The sequence below is a fragment of the Ranitomeya imitator genome, chromosome 2, assembly GCF_032444005.1.
Source record: "Ranitomeya imitator isolate aRanImi1 chromosome 2, aRanImi1.pri, whole genome shotgun sequence".
NCBI classification, from domain to species: Eukaryota; Metazoa; Chordata; class Amphibia; order Anura; family Dendrobatidae; genus Ranitomeya; species Ranitomeya imitator.
In genome coordinates this window covers 338222867-338246514 of record NC_091283.1, presented here as the reverse complement: position 1 = coordinate 338246514, position 23648 = coordinate 338222867, and the positions used below count along the sequence as shown (strand labels likewise).

General features: G+C 43.6%; 1 protein-coding gene across 2 annotated transcripts in view; it reads right to left on the bottom strand.

Annotated features, from left to right (window-relative positions):
• Positions 1-1184: 1184 nt before the first annotated feature.
• Positions 1185-23648, bottom strand: part of LOC138663643 (oocyte zinc finger protein XlCOF22-like) — a 34060-nt gene continuing 11596 nt past the window's right edge. For both annotated transcript variants that reach the window (XM_069749919.1, XM_069749920.1), the window contains exon 7: positions 1185-3112. In XM_069749919.1, the coding sequence (XP_069606020.1) occupies positions 1674-3112 (1439 nt within the window). In that variant the 3' untranslated portion in view covers positions 1185-1673. The remainder of the gene's footprint in view (positions 3113-23648) is intronic.

Here is a 23648-nt window from a genome sequence, read left to right as displayed (position 1 = left end):
GCCCGGCTCTTCCCACTCACCCTGTAGCAGTAGCAAGTGGGGTTAACCCCTTAACGACCAGAGGTATTTTTGGTTTTGCATTTTCATTCTTTGCTCCCCTTCTTCCCAGAGCCATAACTTTTTTATTTTAATAGTCAAAATGGCCTGAGAATACCAGCCTCCAGCTGTCAGCTTTAGCAAGGCTGGTTGTCAAAAAATGGGGGGACCCGACACTACTTTTAAAAATTTATTTAAATAATTAAAAATACGGCTTGGGAACCCCTCTATTCTTGATAACAAGCCTTGCTGAAGCTGACAGCTGAGGGTTGCAGCCCCCAGCTGTAAGTTTTTGCCATGCAGTTTTTTTTTTATTATTTCTTTATAGCGCAGGAGCCAGCTGATGAAAACTGCCATCAGCTTCTCCTGTTCTCGCTGTTATTAGCGGCAGCACGCATGGGCTGCTGGGAGCAGTAGTCCTATCAGCTGATACCAGTGACGGGAGGTAAACTTCATGCCGACAATCAAAGTTGAGCGCTCACGCTGTCTTTTGACAGAATGGGGTTGATTTCCCCATTGATGTCACTCCACCAATTCCTTGACAATACTTGTGGCTTCCTTTCCTCTCTCTATGGGATCAGCTCACTAAATTGGCAGAAGTGTACGCTCCTCTATAAACATTGGTTATAGCTCAAAGAATGAAAGCCATTCCAAAAACCCATCACATGGGATTGCATGTGAGACCCCCAGGGGTGATGGCTATCCTGGGTCTGCTATCCCTAGCAACACAAAGGGTTTATTGGCTAGGAGAACAATGGCTTGAGGCCCCTAAGATAATGATGAGATTAATAGAATGATTGTTTTACAGTTACCTGTAGCAATCTCTTTTCTGGCCTTATGTTAAAACTACGAAGTCTTCCTCTGCTCACTGTCACTGAATGGAAACATTGATTTCTGAGGCTGAACTGACAAGCAAATGTCTAATAAAACACAATAAGATTTACATAATTGGTGCTCCGTGCTGGAAAAAGTCTGCATCACTTATAGCAGTGGATTCCGCTCTACGTGCATTGGTCCAATCCAATACTCTATAGTAAGTGGCCAGCTCCTCACACAAAATAGTCTGCATCTTTATATTTACTAAAGTAAATGTTTTATGCATTAATTATTTGTAACAGTAAAAGAAAAACTCTTTGATATCCTAGAAGCATGAGAGAACTAAACATTTTTATTGTCAAATTTGAACTCAGGAGACCAAAATCATTAAGAAATGGCTCGTTCATAACTGAACCTGACAACTTTTGAAAATATGTAAAACAGTGTTACATGATCTGAAAGGGCCTTGAGCTATGCGGGTGGAAGGTTCTTTAGCTGGTCACTCAGGACTTGCAGCCTCTGTACAGGTCAAAGTACCTTCCCCTCCTGCTCTGCACCAATCAATTACATAAGTGTGGGTCTGGAGGAGAGAGCAGTTCTCTCAGAGATCAAGAAGGGCACTGTGTTATTGTTCTCTTCTGTCACAGGAACCTGCCTCCAGTCTATAAGATGCACTCACTTATTAGCAAGATTTTTTTCTTGCTCAAAGTGTGTTTTTCCAAGTAAAACATTTCCACCATTAAAAATATAGAAAGGGCTTCTCCCCTGTGTGACTGATCTGGTGACTAAGAAGAGATGATTTCTTCACAAAACATTTTCCATTAAAACGGCTTCACCTGTGCATGAGTTATCTGATGTGTAACAAGAGTTGATTTCTTCGTAAAACATTTTCCACATTCTGAACACGAAAAAGTCTTCTCCCTTGTGTGAATTCTTTGGTGCTTTAAAAAATTTGATTTTAGCGCCATACATTTTCCACATTCTGAACATGAAAAAGGCTTTGCACCGGTGTGAATTCTCTGATGACCAACAAGATCTGATTTCTGGTTAAAACATTTTCCACATTCTGAACATAAAAAAGGCTTCTCCCCAGTGTGAATTCTCTTGTGAGTAACAAGATCTGATTTTCTTTTAAAACATTTCCCACATTCTAAACATGAAAAAGGCTTCTCCCCTGTGTGGGTTCTCTGGTGTAGCACAACATCAGATTTCAGGTTAAAACATTTCCCACATTCTGAACATGAAAAAGGCTTCTCCCCTGTATGAGTTCTCTGGTGACTAACCAAAGTTGATTTCCGGCTAAACCATTTTCCACATTCTGAACATGAAAAAGGCTTCTTCCCTGTATGACTTCTCTTGTGACTAACCAAAGGTGATTTCCGGTTAAAACATTTTCCACATTCTGAACATGAAAAAGGCTTTGCACCGGTGTGAATTCTCTGATGACCAACAAGATCTGATTTCTGGTTAAAATATTTTCCACATTCTGAACATAAAAAAGGCTTCTCCCCAGTGTGAATTCTCTGGTGAGAAACAAGATTGGTTTTTCTTTTAAAACATTTCCCACATTCTAAACATGAAAAAGGCTTCTCCCCTGTGTGGGTTCTCTGGTGTAGCACAACAGCAAATTTCTGGTTAAAGCATTTCCCACATTCTGAACATGAAAAAGGCTTCTCCCCTGTGTGAGTTCTCTGGTGACTAACCAAAGTTGATTTCCGGTTAAACCATTTTCCACATTCTGAACATGAAAATGGCTTCTCCCCTGTGTGACTTCTCTGGTGACTAACCAAATGTGATTTCCAGTTAAAACATTTTCCACATTCTGAACATGAAAGAGGCAGCTTCCCTGTGTGACTTCTCTGGTGCTTAACCAAATTTGCTTTCTTATTAAAACATTTCCCACACTTGGAACAAGAAAATATATTCTCTTCTGTTTGAATTTTTTTATGGTTGATACGACTTGATCTATTTGGAAAAGACATTTTGAGGGGAAAACTATTTCCATATTCTGTTTTTTTTACTTTAGGAGCTATTCGTTTTTTACTGCTTATTTTGTGACATTGATTCTCCCTAGTAGTTGGTAAGGAATCAGAAGACAGGACCTGTTTCAAAGGATCAGATGACAAATCTTTGCTGTGAAGGGATGATGGTATATCTGGAGTAATGGCATTCACTTCAATTGTATCTTGTGGGATCTCAAGATCATCTGATTTAAAAATTGAAGATGTCAGCTGTCCTTCTAATCTCCTCATACAGTAATCTGCCAAGAATAAAACCAATAACTATTTTTGAATAAAATGTCCACGAATTTTACATTTTTTAACATTTATACTTACTATCCATGAAAATGGCAAGTTATATAAAAATATTGAATTATTCACCAAGACAATGATAGATCACACTCTAATAGAAAACATCATAGGATGAGCCAGTAGAGCGAAGTGCTCAACTGTTTATTCATTCTGCCTCCCAAATATGGAATAGAAAGTCACCGAACAATGTTAAGTAGGCAATAATAATACCAATAAAAACTTTACTCATCGAGCCAAAAATAATCCCCAACTCATGTTCGTCATCTGTCTGTGGAAAAACAAAGGGTCTTCACATTATTTATGGTCCAGAGGGCTCCAGTGTATCGAGTATGCCTTATCCAGTGTATGCCTTTAAGGGGATACACTGGAGCCCTCTGGACCCTGGGTATTTGTATGTGATATTTTTCTTGGCCTGGATTTATCCTCATATTCTTACACGATATTGTCTATAATTGCTGATAATTACCTATTTGACCTTGTGCTATGTGTACTTTTGTCTCTGGACTCTCCTATGAATCAAATCACTTATTTTCTGTCATTTTATCTACCTATTATATTATTATTATTTATTTATTTATATAGCACCATTAATTCCAGTGTGCTGTACATGAGATACAGTAGTTGTTACAAACAGAATTCTAGATATCGTTTACAGTAAAATAATTTACAATGACAGACTTGTACAAAGGGGAGAGGACCCTGTCCTTGCGGACTTACATTCTACGGGATAATGGGGAAGAGACAGAAGGTCGGGGGTGCAGCAGCTCTGGTGGTGGTGAGGCGACAGGATGGTTATTGCAGGCTTTCCTAAAGAGATGGGTTTTCAGGTTCTGTCTGAAGAATCTGAGGGTGGTGGATAATCGGATGTGTTGAGGCGTGAAATTCCTGAGAATGGGGGACATTCAGGAGAAATCTTGGAGGCGGTTGTGTGAGGAATGAATAAGTTTGGAGGAGAGTAGGAGGTCTTGGGAGGATAGAAGATTACGTGAGGGAAGATATTGGGAGATTACTTCAGAGATATAGGGAGGGGACAAGTTGTGGATGGCTTTGTAGGTCAGTGTTAGTGGTTTGAACTGGATTTGTTGGGGAATTGGGAGCCAGTGGAGGGATTTGCAGAGGAAAGAAACAGGGGAGTAGCGAGGACAGAGGTAGATTAGCCGGGCAGCAGAGTTGAGGACAGACTGGAGTGGTGCAAGAGAGTTAGCGGGGAGGCCGCAGAGGAGGGTGTTGCAATAATAGAGGCGGGAGATGAAGGCATGCACAAGAGTTTTAGTAGATTGATGGCTGAGGAAGGGATGGATTCTGGCAATATTTTTGAGTTGGAGGTGGCAAGAGTTTGGACCTGCAGTTTGAAGGACAGGGCAGAGTCGAGTTACTCAGAGGCAGCGGATTTCAGTTGCGAAAGAGAGCGTGATGCCATTTACCATAATACATAGATCGGGTAGGGAAGATGCGCGAGATGGAGGAAAGATGATGAGTTCAGTTTTGTCTACATTGAGTTTTAGGAAGCGAGAGTTGAAGAAAGAGGATATGGCTGATAGACACTCCGGGATTTTGGACAGCAGAGAGGTGACATCTGGGCCAGAGAGGTAGATCTGAATGTCATCAGCATATAGGTGGTACTGGAAGCCATGGGACTTTATAAGTTGTCCTAGGCCAAGGGTATAGATAGAAAAAAGTAGGGGCCCCAGGACAGAGCCTTGAGGGACACCAACAGAGAGAGGGCGAGATGAGGAGGTAGTGTGGGAGTGGGAAGCGCTAAATGTGCAGTCAGAAATGTATGAGGCAATCCAGGACAGGGCAAGGTCTTTGATGCCAAGGGAAGAGGGAATCTGTAGCAGTAGGCAGTGGTCAACTGTGTCGAAGGCAGAGGACAGGTCGAGAGGGAGGAGGATGGGGAACTGTCTGTTAGCTTTGGCTGTGAGTAAGTCATTAGTAATTTTGGTCAGGGCAGTTTCGGTGGAGTCGTGGGGGCGGAAGCCAGATTGGAGGTTGTCAAGGAGAGAGCTAGATTAGAGGTGGGAGGAAAGTTGAGCGTGGACATGTTGCTCAAGGAGTTTTGAAGCAAACGGGAGAAGTGATATGGGGCGATAGCTGGGCATCGCAGTTAGGTAAAGATTTGTTTTTTTGAGGATGGGTGACATGGTAGCATGTTTCAAGGCAGAGGGAAGGTAACAGAAGATAGTGATAGGTTGAAGAGATGGGTTAGGGCTGGAATGAGCATATTAGTGAGCTTGGGGAGCAGGTGGGAAGAGATGGGGTCAACTACACAGGTAGTGAGGTGTGATTTGGAAAGGAGGTGAGTAAGCTCCCCTTCAGTAATTACACATTTTTTTTCTAGGAGTTACCAGAGACAAACCCCACGACCGTACAGATACTTTGGGTCCTTCTTTGCACATAAGTTATTTGCACCTTGCACTTTATTTATGATAATCCTATTTTCTACATTACTACTTAATGCATTTGCTTGCATATGAATTTGAGCCTATTCTGCAAGGTGTTGCACTGTATGCATAACTTTGGACACAACCTATTTATTTGCCCTATGTTTGCTTTTTTCATTTTCTGCATGGTCTGTTTACATCTCCATTTTTAAGCTTTTTAATTTTCTGCTTCAATAAAATTGTTCATTTTTTATTTAACTTGTGTTTGCGGGACTTAAAATCAAGGCAAGACCCTATGGTAGAAGGAATCAGAGCAAATGCCAGATTGGATGAGGTTGGATTATTTAGTTATTTTCTTGTTGAGAGTGGAACAATCCCTTCCAAGAGCAATCAATTCAATCAATCAGGTCTTAAAATAAACTGGGACAAATCTTCAGTTATGCTGCTTACTAAGAATATATCTGGACCTTTGGAATATGGTTTACAAGTAGTCAAATTTAAATATATTGGTATAAATTTTACTAAAAGCTAATTAACCCCTTTCTGACATCTGACGTACTATACCGTCAAGGTGTTATGACCACCGACAGGATAGTACGTCATCACCGATCAGCCGCGCTCACGGGGGGAGCATGGCCGATTGGGGTCGGGTGTCAGCTATCGCAGCTGACATCCAGCACTAAGTGCCAGGAGCGGTCACGGACCGCTCCTGGCACATTAACCCCCGACACACTGCGATCAAAGATGATCGCAGTGTTCCGGCGGCACAGGGAAGCATCGCGCAGGGAGGGGCTCCCTGCGTGCTTCCCTGAGACCCTCGGAGCAACGAGGTCTCCTACCTCCTCCTCCCTGTAGGTCTGGATCCAAAATGGCCGCGGGGGGCCTTTCGGATCCTGCAGGAATGTGGCTTCCAAGCGACTGCTCAGAGCAGGCGCCGGGAAGCCTCCCTGCTGGGCCTTTGAGATCGCTGATCTGACACAGTGCACAGCAAAGTGTCAGATCAGTGATCTGACCCTATATAATCATGTCCCCCCGGGACAAAGTAAAAAAAAAAAAAATTTACTATATGTAAACCATGTCTCATATCATATCGGGTTTGTGAAGGAGATAGGAAAAGCCGACAATTGAATTACCGGCTTTTAAGCTATCTAGCGCTGTATGATATATGTATGTATATATATATATATATATATATATATATATGTGTCAGTGAGACACATAATATATGTATATATATATATATTATGTATCTCACTGATATATATATATATATATATATATATATATATATATATATATTATAGACAGTATATATGTTTTTACGATTATTTGAGTCCATGGATCCATTGTATGTCTGTATTGCAAGCCTGCGAGAAAATCTCGCAGTACGGATGCCATACGGATTACATACGGAGGATGCCATGCGCAAAATACGCTGACACACCCTGCCTACGGATGACATACGGATCACTATTTTGGGGACTTTTCTGCGTATTACGGCCGTAAATAACGGACCGTATTTTCATACGCTGAGTGTGACGCCGGCCTAACTGACATGCTATTACCTCACATAAGCTTTGCTATACTGAGAATGTCCTTTGTTGCCTATATTAACCAATCATAGCTCAGATTAATTAACTGTAGCAAAATAGAAGCTGAGCTGTGATTGGTTGCTATTGGCAGCCTGATAAATCCCCAGCCAACAGGAAGCCCTCCCCCAGGCAGTATATATTAGCTCACACATACACATAATAGACAGGTCATGTGACTGACAGCTGCCGTATTTCCTATATGGTACATTTGTTGCTCTTGTAGTTTGTCTGCTTATTAATCAGATTTTTATTTTTGAAGGATAATACCAGACTTGTGTGTGTTTTATGGTGAGTTTCATGTGTCAAGTTGTGTGTGTTGAATTGTATGTGGCGACATGCATGTAGCGACTTTTGTGAGATGAGTTTTGTGTGGCGACATGCGTGTAGCAACTTTTTGTGTCAAGTTGCATGTGACAGGTTAGTGAAGCAAGTTGTGTGCAGCAAGTTTTGCGTATGGCGAGTTTTGCGCGTGGCGAGATTCATGTGTGGTGCATTTTGAGTATGTGCAAGTTTTGTGTGAGGCAACTTTTGCATGTGTTACAACTTTTGTGCATGTGGCAATTTTTCCTCGTGTGCAAGTTTTGCATGTGGCGAGTTTTCCATGAGGTGAGTTTTGCACGTGTGGCGAGTTTTGCGTGAGCCTAGTTTTGCATGTGGCGAGTTTTGCATGTGGCGAATTTTGCGCGTGGTGAGTTTTGAGTGGCGACTTTTTTGTTTTTCGACTTTTATGTGGCGAGGTTGATGTATGTGTGGTGAAATGTGTGCTTAGGGTGGTATATGTGTTCAAGCATGTGGTAGTGTGTGGCGCATTTTATGTGTGTGTTCATATCCCCATGTGTGGTATCCCATGTCGGGGCCCCACCTTAGCAACTGTACGGTATATACTCTTTGGCGCCATCGCTCTCATTCTTTAAGTCCCCCTTGTTCACATCTGGCAGCTCTCCAACACTTTTCCTTTCACTTTTTCCCCATTATGTAGCTAGGGGCAAAATTGTTTGGTGAATTGGAACGCGCGGGGTTAAAAATTTTGCCTCACAACATAGCCTATGATGCTCTCGGGGTCCAGACGTGTGACTGTGCAAAATTTTGTGGCTGTAGCTGTGACGGTGCAGATGCCAATCCCGGACATACATACATACATACATACATACATACACACACACGTTCAGCTTTATATATTAGATTATCTAGCTGGCCAGCTGTGTTATTTAAAAAGTTTGTTGAGGGATGATAAGCCGTCTAATGTGTAGGCTCAAATCTTGCAACTTTTAAATAGGATTTCAAAATGGGCAATATTAGAGGGATCCTATACACCACCACAGGGATTACTATTTGTGCATAAACTTGCGATACAGATCTGGAAAGAAAGTAAACAGTGGGTGAGACTCAGTTATGGGACAACTCCGAGTTGGCACATCTTAAGATATTACAAGATCGTATATCTTGGAAGCAATATGGAATAACAACATTGGACAAGGTATTTGAAAATGAAGTACAGTTATCATTTGGACAAATACATACAAAATATGGGATAGGGATTTTTATAGATATCTGCAAATGAGACATGCTATTACGCACCAGTTCCCACATCCCAGAATGAAGTTATCGAGATATACCCACCAAGAGGTGTACTTACTACTCAGGGCCCTACAGGTGTAATTTCCACACTACATACTTTTGTGCTTAATTAAAAAATTGCATCCACTCAACTTCCTGTGGAAGACAAATTGCGACAATTGATAACCTCATTAACTGAAGAACAATGGAGTGACAATTTAGAAGCCCACACAATGGTATCACCGACTGACAATAATAAATGAATACAATTATATATTTTGCATCAATCTAGCCTAACCCCATTCAAACTATATAGGTTTTATAGAGTATCCTCTGATGGTTGTCCTAAATGTGGGGAATAGGGGATTTTGGCATCTTATCTGGAACTGTGCAGTGATTAGATATTGGAGTGAAGTGGTTTCTACATTTTCAAGAATAATTGGGGCACCGATTGATTGTGTGCCGAAACGGTGTGTTGGGAATTTTGGATGAGGCCACAGTATGATAGAATTCTTATTTATTAGATTCTTTTCCTTGCCAGGATGGAGTGAATGACACCTTAAAACAAAATTGTAAATATAATACCGTATGAGAATATAGAGTATAGGAATAGAGAATGTCACCAAAAACTCCATAGAATCTGGGAGAAGTGGTGTGATTCACCTCTGACGCACCTATCTCTCAATGTTTTTGTCACGACTCCTAGGTATTACTGCTGCGGGGAGAACTGCGCGCCGCAGCAAGAGAGCTGAGAGCAGAGTGGTGGGGAACTCACCGGGTAGCAAACAGGACCTGAACCAAGTGACAGGGTAGGAGGTGGTAAAGGGCGGCACCAGGCGCCGGGGTGCAGAGGAGACGATATACATTGGAGAGTAGCTAAACGTGCCAAGATCAAAACCAGGAAATAACGAGGTAACCGAGGGGTGAGACAAGGGATAGTCAGAAAGGGAGCCAAAGGTCAGAAAGCCAACAGAACAAACAAGCAGAGTACAGCACGGAGAGAAAAACAATCAAATGCAAACCGAGCACACACTCAAGGGGTCAGAAACACAGACTAAACGAAAGTATAGCTGACAGGGAATCCTAGTCTGGAGTGTGTATAAATACCCCTCCCAGATCCAAAGAGAGGCCAGCAATATTAACCCTGAGAGAGCAGGACATGAACCATATCCTATACCATGACAGTTTAAGCTTCCTCAATTTCACATTATGTACCCTGATAGGTTTCAGGTTTTCAACAGCATGAGATAAGATTACTGATACAAAAGAACCAATTAGTGTATCGCCATTTCTAGCCTCTAAATCATTAACTTGTTTATTGTCCTAATAAATGGTTGAGTGCAGTGTTCTACTTGTGTAAAATATATAGTTATGCATTAATATATTGTAATATGATACAGAAAAAGATACTATTCAAAATATGACGTAATATTTGTAATGGTGTCCTGTATTAATATCTGTTAGCACTGATAACATAATCTGATCCATAGCCTGTTAATATATGCTGTTTATTCTGTGGTATTTTTCAATAAAAAAAAGTTTAAAAAAAATAGCTGAATGTGGATTTCCTTCTGAACCCTGCCATGTGCGCTGACAGTACTGTAAAACCATATACAGGGTGTTGTCGCATTCAAGAGAAGTTGGAAAATAATTTGAAAGATCCATTTGTTTCCTATTATTCTTTATGAAGAATTCCAAAGTTATCACCACATAAAGTGACACGTGTCGAATTTGAAAAATGGGGCCTGAATAGGAACACAAAACTTCAAGAAGTGGTTAAATCAGAGGATTTTGGACACTAACTACTGTAGTCAAAAACTGTGGCTAAAGACAATAAGACATCTACTGAAACGATGAAACTCAACAGTCTTTTCCAGTAAAAATTAGTAACTAGTGGAGAAACCTCTCTGGGATAATCAGAGTATTTATTTATTAACACTCTCCGATTTTTTTCGTTGAATATTCGCCGAACGCTATTGTAGTTTTTCTTTTTACTCAAATAGATTTTTATTAAGTATGAAATCACAATAAACATTTTACAACAATACAGGGATTTTGAAAAGATTTCCCCCCCCCCCCTCCCAATATATCCCAACATTACCAACCCCCCCTCCCTTTCTCCCCATTTAGACAGCTCATGCTCTTCCCTTAGCATATGTTATACTGGCATATACTTAAGAATTATGTGATGACTCCTACTGACTCCTTATAAACAAACATCCCAACAGGAAAAAACTTCCCAGAAAGTTCTTCCCTCATCCCTCCCCTACCCCAATTCCAGCCAAGGCATCCACAGTTTATCATAAAACTCCACTTCCCCTTTTTTCTTGTAAACTCCTTTTTCTAGGGTAATAACATGTTTCACTTATTGAAGGTATTCTCCTCTCGAAGAGGTATACTCTTTTATCCACTTTCTTGCTATGATCTTTCAGCCATGTACAATAGTCTAGCAATTGCTATCTTCAAATTGTTATCTACTCTTATCTCCTCTACATATCCCAACAAACACACCACTGGTTCCCTTGGGACCACACATCTATAAGCCTCCTCTATTCCGCTGATAATCACCAACCAGAAAGCAGCCAACCTTGGACACGCACAGAGCATGTGAAACATTCCAGCATTGTCATTCTTGCACCTAGGGCACTCCCAATCAGATCGCAATTAGGCCTTATACAAAACATCTGGACATCTATACACTCTATGTAGGATATAAAGCTGAGACAGTCGGTACGGTTCATTCAGTGACAGTTTTGGTATCTAACACAGATTCCCACGTTTCATCCTCTAAATGGTCCAATTCTCTTTCCCATTTAGTCCTAGCGCCAATCGGGAAACCCAATAAATGAGTATGTAGTAAGTCTCTGTAAATGGTGGAAATAACCCCTCTCGTTGCCCCCTCTCCACACACATACTTCAACACTAAATCGCCTTGAATTTTAAAAGTCCCCCCTTTTCTGGGCACTAAACGCATGTCTCACCTGTGGATATTGATATCCCCCAGAAGCCCTAATACCAAACTCCGATTGTAGCTGGGAAAAGGATTTCAGCTCTCGCCGCTCTAGAACCTGATAGACATATCATATCCCCCTGGCCTGCCATTCTGGTAAACATCCTATTGCCATAAACTCCGGTAAATTGTTATTAAACCACAGCGGGGAGAACCTGGTAAGGCAGGTGACTCCACGAATTTGTCTAAATCTTCCCCATAATTTATGTATCAAGAATAGCAATGGATAGATTTTCCCAAGTGCCCCCAGAGACCCATCTTCCAAGCACTGTACTGCAGGACATCCTGTCGTCCCCCTTTCTGTCAGCTGTTGTACCACGCTGGAAGACGCCTCACGTTCCCAGCCCTTTACGTTCTGGAGCTGAGCCGCCAGGAAGTATATTTCAGGGATAGGCAAAGCGAAACCTCCTTCATCCTTAGGTCTCTGAAGTGTCTCCAACCTAATACGCGGATGCTGCTTCCCCCACACCAAACTCCTAAATAAGTAGTTAATCAGATGAAATTTCCCACCTGGTATCCAAATAGGTGAGTTATGGAGAACATACATTATCTTAGGCATGAGAATAATTTTAATAAAACAGAGTTGATTTATTCCAATTTATCCTCAACCCGACAATGCTCCAAACCTTTCAATAAGCCGAATAGCATTTTCCAATGAGACATGTGGATCGCTCAAGAACAGCAGTATATCATCCGAGTATAATCCTATCTTTTCTTCAATTGACCCATACTTAAACCCAGATACTTCAGCAGACTGCCTAATCTTGGCGGCCAACGGCTCGACAGCCAAAGCAAACAGAAGAGGGGAGAGTGGACACCCCTGTCTCGTCCCTCTATGTAACTTAAGGTACCGTTACACTAAACGATTTACCAACGATCACAACCAGCGATACGACCTGGCCGTGATCGTTGGTAAGTCGTTGTGTGGTCGCTGGAGAGCTGTCACACAGACAGCTCTCCAGCGACCAACGATGCGGAAGTCCCCGGGTAACCAGGGTAAACATCGTGTTACTAAGCGCAGGGCTGCGCTTAGTAACCCGATGTTTACCCTGGTTATCATTGTAAATGTAAAAAAAAAAAAACACATACATTCCGATGTCTGTCACGTCCCCCGGCGTCAGCTTCCCTGCACTGTGTAAGCGCCAGCCGTAAAGCAGAGCGGTGACGTCACCGCTGTGCTCTGCTTTATGGCCGGCCGGCGCTGACACAGTCAGTACGAGAAGCTGACGCCGGGGGACGTGACAGACATCGGAATGTGAGTATGTATTTTTTGTTTTTTTACATTTACAATGGTAACCAGGGTAAACATCGGGTTACTAAGCGCGACCCTGCGCTTAGTAACCCGATATTTACCCTGGTTACCAGTGAACACATCGCTGGATCGGCGTCACACACGCAGATTCAGCGATGACAGCGGGTGATCAGCGACCAAAAAAAGGTCCTGATCATTCGCAACGACCAACGATCTCCCAGCAGGGGCCTGATCATTGGTCGCTGTCACGCATAACGATTTCGTTAATGATATCGTTGCTACGTCACAAAAAGCAACGATATCGTTAACGAAATCGTTATGTGTGACGGTACCTTTAATCGTACGAGAAAACTCTCCATTCACCCTAACTCTAGCCAATGGTTAGGCATACAGCAGTTTGACCCAAGACACAAATTGTGGACCAAAACCCAAACAGTGTAACAACTGCCACAAATACCCCCATTCTACACTGTCGAAAGCCATATGGGCGTCTAAGGATGCAATAACTCTCTGGCCACAGTTATCAGCACCTAGCTGTACATTCATAAAAAGCCTTAAGTTAATTGCCGTAGACCTGTCAAGCACAAAGCCGGACTCATCCGGATGTATCAACTTAGAGATAACACCTGACAGTCTGGTTCCCAACACCCCGGCCAGAAGCTTGACATCCGTTGTAAGCAAAGAAATTGGGCGGTATGACTCAGGGTATAGTAAGTCTTTATCCTCCTTCGGGATTACCACTATTATGGCTTCTCTCATGGAGGCTGGCAGGATTCCCCTACTCTTATCCTCCTCCAAGACCACTCTTAATCTGGGCATCAACACTTCCTCCATATCTTTGTAAGTTTCGGCTGGTAGTCCATCTGCTCCTGGCGCCTTACCCCTTGCCATTGACCTTAATATCTGACTCAATTCCTCATCCATCATAGGTGCCTCCAAACTCTCCCTGTCATCCTCACTCAGCTTAGGCAACTCAAGTCCCCTTAAAAATGCCCCAGTGTCTCCCAATGATGCATCCACCCGCAAGGAGTACAAATCCACATAGAAGTCCGTAAAGACCTCCAAGATCTCAGAAGTCTCCAGCACCTTCGCGCCATTTGCTGAAACCAATGAATGCACACATGATGTACTCCTCTGAGCAGCATATGACCCACCGCCTCCCCCTCCTGATAAAAAGCTAGTCACTGAAACTCTTTCTCTCCGCCCTCTCCAAAAGAATTTGATCCATTTTATTTTGAGCTTCTTTTAACCATTTCCCAGCCTCAGGGGTACCAAGAGCAATCATTTCATCCTCCGCTACTCTCAGCCTCTCACATGCCGTTTTCTCCACCTGTTTTGCCCGCTGCTTACATCTACTAATATCTCTAAACGGCAATCCCCTCAGATACACTTTCATAGTCTCCCAAATAGTGGGAATATCCACACTCCCATCATTAAACTTAAAAAACTCCATCTCCCGCTGTATGTTGCCTATATCAATACTGCGCAACCAGTTAGGGTGAATTTTCCACGCTCCCCTGCACCCAGCCCATGTCCCCATTGGCCGCAGCTCCACCTCAATCGGATTATGATCCAAAACTGCCTGTGAGAGGTATCTCACGTCTCCCACCATTGTATCTAACATTTCACTTCGAAGAGCCATATCTATTCTAGATAAGGTATCATGGGCCGGTGAATAGCGGGAATACCCCCTCTCCCCAACGTGTTGTACCCTCTACAGATCAATCATGCCAATTTCCTGAACATATGTACAAAACACAGTAGTATGACCTTCAGACCTATTCTGTAAGTTTTTGTTCCTATCCCAGAAGTCCTCACATATATTATTGAGGTCTCCAATAATTTGAAGTGGCATCGGGTCTCCTCGCCCCACCAGCTCCAACACTTCTCTAATTTTCTTACTACACATAGCAATACCCCAAGCAATTTACATTTCACCACCATATATTGACCATCCACATCTACATACACCTTCATCTCCTCAAATCGCACCCCCACAGGAATCAGTACTCATACTCCCTTTGAGTATGTAGAGAAAGTAGAGTGATACGCTTTCTGTATCCAGCGCCTAGACAAGACATCACGCACTAAATGTGTTTCAAGCAGACATATAAATGAGGCCCTTTGATCATGAGAATACTGTAAAACCGCTGCCCGCCTGGTTTTATACGCTAGGCCTCTTATATTCCAACTCAATATTTTAATACGGTCCCTCATCATACCTCTCAACAACTTTCAGAGTAACCTTATTCCTTGGCCTGAGCTGTCTAAGACCCCTCCCCCCACCCCTACCCTACCCCCAACTAAAGCTTTTTCCTCTCATCGAGAGTGGGGCTCCTCTGCCTATTAGAGACACTCTCCTCCTCCAAAACCAACTTCACCATCATTGAAGATCAACTTTACTCTTTACTCTCCAATCACGTCTCACCACCTGTGAACTTGACCCAATAAAGTCTCACCTCATTCCAAACTTTACCACAGTCATCTCAAGCCTAACCCATCTCTTCAACCTGTTACTAACAACTGGTGTCTTCCCCTCATGGTTTAAAAATACCTCGATCACACCCATCCTCAAAAAGCCATCCCTTGACCCATCCTCTGTGTCTAGCTATCGCCCCATCTCACTTCTCCCCTATACCTACAAACTACTGGAACACCTCCATTTTGAATTGTCCTCCTACTTCTCTTTTTACTCTATTTTTGACCACTTACAATATGGCTTCTAACCACACCATTCCACTGACTATAGTCACCCACAATGTACTAACCCCAAAATCAAAACAACGCTAGTTATTCCTTCTCCTGGACCTGGCATGTGACACAGTTGGCCATTCCATTTTACTACAGATTTTCTGATGTCTTGGCTTACAGATTTGGCCCGTTCTTGGATGTCCTTGTACCTAACAGACAGGAAATTCAGTGTCTCCCACTAACACACCACCTCCTCATCTCACCCCCTATGTGCCAGTATCCCCCAAGGTTCAGTTGTAGGCCCAGGCAGTATGCTTAGGGCATGCGTGTGCTCCTTTCCTCTTAAAGTGACAATACGCATTGCCCTAAGATATCCCCAGCCAATAGCTGGGCGACACCTTCTATTTAAGGCTCCTCCTCCAATATGAAGGTGTCTGAGCAATGTTGTTAGTTTGACTTGCATGCTTGATAGTTGTCAGGTTCCCCAGGTCAGCCCATCTGCTTGTTTACCCTGTACCCATCTGCTTATACCAGTCTGTGCTCTTCTGTCCATCAGCTGGTCCAGCCTGCACTTGCCAGTGCTCCTCTGTCTAACAGCTGGTCTTGCCCGCACCTGCCAGTGCTCTCCTGTTCCTCTCCCGGTGCAGCCCGCACCTGCCATCGCTCATGTTTAACTCCCGGTCCAGCTCGCGCTTGCCAGTGCCCTTCTGTGTAACACCCCATCCAGCTCGCACCTGGCAGTGCTCATGTATTTAACTGCCAGTCTAGATCACACCTGCAAGTGACTCTTTGTGTGACACCTGGACCTGCCAGCGCACATTTGTGTAGCACCTGGTCCATTCCGTACCTGCCAGTGCTCTCCTGTTCCTCAGCCGGTCCAGACTGTACCTGCCTGTGCTCATCTGTGTAACTGCCAGTCCAGGTTGCATGTGCCAGCGCCCATCTGTCTCACACCCTGTCCAGCCTGTACCTGCCAGTGCCCATCTGTGTAACAACCAGTCCAGACTGCACCTGCCGGAACACATCTTTGTAACACCCATTCCAGTCCGCACCTGCCAGTGCCCATCTGTATAACACCTGGACCAGTAAGAACCTGCCAGTGTCCATCTGTGTAACACACGGTCCATCCTGCACCTGCCAGTGCTTTTCTGTTCCTCAGCTGGTCTCATCTGCACCAGTGGTTCCAGTGTCCCTACAGTGCCTGCCTGAATTCTTCATCCCTCCTTCGCGCTGTACCAACCTACCTGCTCTAAGGGGTCAGCTGCCACCCTCTGTAGGTCAGCCCTGAAGTAGCACCTGATACCAGCTCCTTGTCCCTCCTTGGATTGCAGGTGTTCCCCTGCTGCTTATCTAAGGTCGGTTTTGGTAGGCCACCTAGTTACGCCCCTCCAGGCTTTCCGAGGGCTATGGCACAGTGGTTCCACAACCTTACTCGTTACAGTCTCAATCTGTTGGTTTGGCTGTAGTGGAAGAGGTGTCTGTTCCCCATTATACTAATTCTACTCTGCTGAAATTGATGCCACTTTGGTAGTGTCTGACACTAATTTTTGGAAATGTGTAGACTCCTGGCTGGGTCTCCTTCATGTGTGTTGCCTGTTGCAGTAGGCCTCCGAGACCGGCAGGCCTCCACTTACTTTCAGTCAACTACCCGTGTTACTATCCTTACATTTTTCTCACAATAGCAGTCTACGAAACTGATATTTGTGTCACCTGATTGTGGCTGAGCATAAAGGCAGGTTAAGCTGTTGCATGTGGTATCAGAGCTCCCAGAACAGCAGGCCTGCACCGATGCTTCACCCACCTCATCTTAAATTGAAGTTCAATTCAAAGCTGTAAATGCTGGCCCAGAGGCTGATACCTCATGTATGGCTTATTTCTGCTGTGCCATTTTAAAATTTGCATTGTGGGTGAATTGAGGCCACTTTCCTTGTGTCTGCCCATCATTTGATGTGTTTTGGCAGCTTTTAGGCCCGTTTTAACTTGTTGTGTATGTGTTTGTTTTTGCCTCCCATTAACTACAATAGCGTTCAGGGGGGCGTGTCCTAGGTGGCCATGTGAGCGGTCGCCTAGGAGAGAGCTCCCGCTGCCATTATTGCTCTAATTCTGTGCATACGTCGCTGTCTGCTTTACCCCCTTTCTGCCATTGGACGTACTATTCCGTCCATGTGGGGTGGGCCTAAATTCCCAAGGACGGAATAGTACGTCCAGGGCGATCGGCCGCGCTCACGGGTGGAGCGTGGCCGATCGCGGCCGGGTGTCAGCTGCCTATTGCAGCTGACATCCGGCGCTATGTGCCAGGAGCGGTCACGGACCGCCCCCGGCACATTAACGCCCGGCACACCGCGATCTAACATGATCGCGGTGTGCCGGCGGTATAGGGAAGCATCGCGCAGGGAGGGGGCTCCCTGCGGGCTTCCCTGAGCCCCCCGCAGCAACGCGATCTGAATTTTCCAAAATGTTGTCACTTGTGGGGGGTTTCAATGTTTAGGCACATCAGTGGCTCTCCAAACGCAACATGGCGTCCCATCTCAATTCCTGTCAATTTTGCATTGAAAAAGTCAAACGGCGCTCCTTCCCTTCCGAGCTCTCCCATGCGCCCAAACAGTGGTTTACTCCCACATATCGGGTATCAGCGTACTCAGGACAAATTGTACAACAACTTTTGTGGTCCAATTTCTTCTCTTACCATTGGGTAAATAAAAAATTGGGGGCGAAAAAAAATGATTTTTTATTTTTACGGTTCTGCATTATAAACTTCTGTAAAGCACTTGGTGGGTCAAAGTGCTCACCACACCTCTAGATAAGTTCCTTAGGGGGCCTACTTTCCAAAATGGTGTCACTTGTGGGGGGTTTCAATGTTTAGGCACATCAGTGGCTCTCCAAACGCAACATGGCGTCCCATCTCAATTCCAGTCAATTTTGCATTGAAAAGTCAAATGGCGCTCCTTCGCTTCCGAGCTCTGTCATGCGCCCAAACAGTGGGTTACCTCCACATATGGGGTATCGGCGTACTCAGGACAAAATTGTACAACAACATTTGGGGTCCATTTTCTCCTGTAACCCTTGGTAAAATAAAACAAATTGGAGCTGACGTAAATTTTTTGTGAAAAAAAAGTTAAATGTTCATTTTTATTTAAACATTCCAAAAATTCCTGTGAAACGCCTGAAGGGTTAATAAACTTCTTGAATGTGGTTTTGAGCACCTTGAGGGGTGTAGTTTTTAGAATGGTGTCACACTAAATAAAAATATGAGGGGACAAATCCTACTGAATATATTGATAACTGTCTGAGGGAAAAGATTGGGGTTGAGGTTCTGACGAAAGTTTTTGCAGTTGAAAAAGCTCACAGGGTTCCACCGCAGCCCCCTCCCCCGGAGCTAATCCCCGTACCATGTTGGCCAAGATATTAAACTATAGAGACAGAGACATTATTCTAAGAAAGGCCAGATAAATGGAAGATCTCACGGTTGGAGGACAGAGAATTGCCATTTATACGGACTACTCCGCTGCAGTCCAGAAACAGAGAATGCAGTTTACTGGTGTCAAGAGACGACTGAGAGAGTTGGGGGTTGGGATAATTGCATACTTCTTTACTGCTTGTATTCTTTTCACTTATGAAAGAGTTGAGTTTAGCCATTCTGGCTCTTTGGCCAGACAATGCTGCAGATAATATGGAGGGCAGAGGAGTGCTTTAAAACAGGTGTTCTGCGAATGCGTATTATAACCTCTTTACTTTGTTCTATGTTTTGAAATGTTTTAGATGAATTAAAAGAGTTGTGACCTTAATGATGGTGGGAGGGGGAAGGAGAAAGTAATCCAAGGGAGACTCAGACACTTGAGGCGAATGCGGACTGTACTGTGTTGTCAGGGCATGAAGAGGAGGAGTGTGTCTCTCAGGGCAAGGAGTGGGAGAACAGAGAGAGAATGATGATGAGGTAGTAGATCCCACTTGGTGTAAACCCAAAGGCATGCAGCTGAGTAGCTCAGCAGAGGAGGAGGAATCAATGAAAAGAAGAGTTGGAAGGGACCTCCTGGTTTATCTGGTCCAACCCCCTGCTCAAAGCAGGATTCACTAAATCATCCCAGACAGATGTCTGTCCAGCCTCTGTTTGAAGACTTCCATTGAAAGAGAACTCACCACCTCTCATGGCAACCTGTTCCACTCATTGATCAGTCGGTCTAAAAGTTTTTTCTAATGTGTAATCTGTGTCTCCTCCCATTCAGTTTCATCCCATTACTTCTAGTCTTTCCTTGTGCAAATGAGAATAAAGATGATCATTCTATAATGTGACAGCCCTTGAGATATTTGTAGACAGCTATTAAGTCTCCTCTCAGTCTTTTTTTTTGCAAGCCAAACATTCCCAAATCCTGTAATTGCTCCTCTTTGGGCATGTTCTGAAGACCGGTCACCATTCTGGTCACTCTTCTCTGAACTTGCTCCAGTTTGTTGATGTTTTTTTTTAAATGTGGTGCCCAAAACTGGACACAGTATTCCAGATGAGGTCTGATCAAAGAGGAGTACAGGGCAATAATGACTTCCCGTGATCTAGACTGTATGTATCTGTTAATACATCCCAGAATTGCATTTGCCAGGGAAAGCGAGGAGGTTATGTTGCGGCTTCCTGCAGACACAGAGTTATGCAACTATGACAAGCAATGCATCCTCTACCCCAAATATGTCAGTGGCCAGCAGCGTTCGCGGGTCTGCAGTTGCTTAGAATGGGTCTTTTTTTCAGACCGTCAAAAATGACACAAAGCACGTTATCTGCCAACTTTGTTAAAAATGACAGGAGTTAAAATAATGCAATAATTTGACTACTTCATGCATGAAATGGCACATGCGTGATCAACATGCGTCAATCTGGGAATCTCACTGTGCTAAAATGCAGACTAGTGGGCCTCGCCAACCACCGTCCATCCCATCAACCGCATCTTTTGATTCTTCCTCCTCCCTCACCGTGGCAAGTATTGTCACTCAGGTCTCCGGCCGCAGAACCTCCATTTGTTTACCCGCTACAGTCAGGGTTAGTGAGAGCCCATCAGCCGATATGGAAGTGGACATGCCTGCTGTTTTTGACATAGATACCAAGCACACCACATCTTTCTCAATCTACCGTAACATCTCTGCTTGCACCTTTCTCACAGTCCAGCAGCTTGTCGTGTTCCTACTACACCCTATGTCAGCACAGCAGCCAGTCCTTGTTTGTGCAGTTGTGCTCACATAAAAGATTGTTTCCGCCTACACATGTCAAAGCTAAGAGCTTTAACTTCACCATCTTCGATTTACTAATAATAAGAACACACAGTCATGGCCAAAAGTATTGACACCCCTGCAATTCTGTCAGATAATACTCATTTTCTTCCTGAAAATGTTTGGAAACACAAATTATTTGGTATTATTATCTTCATTTAATTTGTCTTAAATGAAAAAACACAAAAGAGAATGAAGCAAAAAGCTAAACATTGGTCATTTCACACAAAACTCCAAAAATGGGCCAGACAAAAGTATTGGCACCCTCAGCCTAATACTTGGTTGCACAACCTTTAGCCAAAATAACTGCGACCAACCGCTTCTGGTAACCATCAATGAGTTTCTTACAATGCTCTGCTGGAATTTTAGACCATTCTTCTTTGGCAAACTGCTCCAGGTCCCTGATATTTGAAGGGTGCCTTCTCCAAACTGCCATTTTTAGATCTCTCCACAGGTGATCTATGGGATTCAGGTCTGGACTAATTGCTGGCCACCTTAGAAGTCTCCAGTGCTTTCTCTCAAACCATTTTCTAGTGCTTTTTGAAGTGTGTTTTGGGTCATTGTCCTGCTGGAAGATCCATGACCTCTGAGGGAGACCCAGCTTTCTCACACTGGGCCCTACATTATGCTGCAAAATTTGTTGGTAGTCTTCAGACTTCATAATGCCATGCACATGGTCAAGCAGTCCAGTGCCAGAGGCAGCAAAGCAACCCCAAAACATCAGGGAACCTCTGCCATGTTTGACTGTAGGGACCATGTTCTTTTCTTTGAATGCCTCTTTTTTCTCCTGTAAACTCTATGTTGATGCCTTTGCCCATAAAGCTCTACTTTTGTCTCATCTGACCAGAGAAGATTCTTCCAAAACGTTTTAGGCTTTTTCAGGTAAGTTTTGGCAAACTCCAGCCTGGCTTTTTTATGTCTCGGGGTAAGAAGTGGGGTCTTCCTGGGTGTCCTACCATATAGTCTGTTGTGAGTTCCGTTCTGGAGCTCCCTCCTGTGGTTGCTAATGGTATGTTTGCGAGTTCTGCCCTTGGGCTCCCTCTGGTGGTTTCGAGTGGAACTGCTGCTCCGTTAGGTAGCTGGAACAGCTGCCTTCACTAATCGCCTTGCCTGGGTTTGTTATTTAAACCTGCTCTGGGCTTTAGTCCTTGCCTGCTGTCAATGTTCTTGGTTGGATTTGATTCTTCCCTTGGATTTCTCATATGGCCAGTCCTTGTCTGCAAAAGATAAGTTTTGCTAGTTTGTTTGTCCATTTGTTTGGACTCTATTGCTTTGCATTTGTCTCTTTTGTCCAGCTTGTCACTATGTCTTTTTTAGGCTAGCTGGAAGCTCTGGGAAAGCAGATTTGCCCCTCCACACCGTGAGTCGGTGTGGAGTTCATTTTTGTAAACTCTACAAAATCCATGCAGTCTTTTATACTGACCGCACAGTTTCCTTTGCTCTCTGTCTATCTAGTTTAGTATTGGCCTCCCCTTTGCTGAATTCTAATTTCATTTCTGTGTTCGTCATTTCCCTCTCCTTTCACAGTCAATATTTGTGGGGGGCTATCTTTCCTTTTGGGGGTTTCTCTGAGGCAAGATAGCTTTCTATTTCCTTCTTTAGGGGTAGTTATATCTGAGGCTGTGACGAGGTGTCTAGGGAGTGTCAGGAACATCCCACGGCTATTTCTAGTTGTGTTGTTAGGATTAGGGACTGCGGTCAGTAGAGATACCACCTTCTCAGAGCTTGTTCCATGTTGCGTTTTAGCCACCAGGTCATTTCAGTGTGGCCTCTTAACCACCAGGTCATAACAACAGTCCCTTTTCATTCAGATGCCGACAGATAATACGGGTTGACACTGTTGTACCCTTGAACTGCAGGGCAGCTTGAACTTGTTTGGATGTTAGTCGAGGTTCTTTACACAACATTCGCACAATCTTGCATTGAAATCTCTTGTCAATTTTTCTTTTCCGTCCACATCTAGGGAGGTTAGCCGCAGTGCCATGGGCTTTAAAGTTCTTGATGACACTGCGCACGGTAGACACAGGAACATTCAGGTCTTTGGAGATGGACTTGTAGCCTTGAGATTGCTCATGCTTCCTCACAATTTGGTTTCTCAAGTCCTCAGACAGTTCTTTGGTCTTCTTTCTTTTCTCCATGCTCAATGTGGTACACACAAGGACACAGGACAGAGGTTGAGTCAACTTTAATCCATGTCAACTGGCTGCAAGTGTGATTTAGTTATTGCCAACACCTGTCAGGTGCCACAGGTAAGTTACAGGTGCTGTTAATTACACAAATTAGAGAAGCATCACATGATTTTTCGAACAGTGCCAATACTTTTGTCCACCCCCTTTTTATGTTTGGTGTGGAATTATATCCAATTTGGTTTAGGACAATACTTTTTGTGTTTTTTTTCATTTAAGACAAATTAAATGAAGATAATAATACCAAATAATTTGTGTTTGCAATCATTTTCAGGAAGAAAATGAGTATTATCTGACAGAATTGCAGGGGTGTCAATACTTTTGTCCATAACTGTATATATATACACACACATACACACACACACACACACACAGTATACAGTGGGGCAAAAAAGTATTTAGTCAGTCAGCAATAGTGCAAGTTCCACCACTTAAAAAGATGAGAGGCGTCTGTAATTTACATCATAGGTAGACCTCAACTATGGGAGACAAACTGAGAAAAAAAAATCCAGAAAATCACATTGTCTGTTTTTTTTAACATTTTATTTGCATATTATGGTGG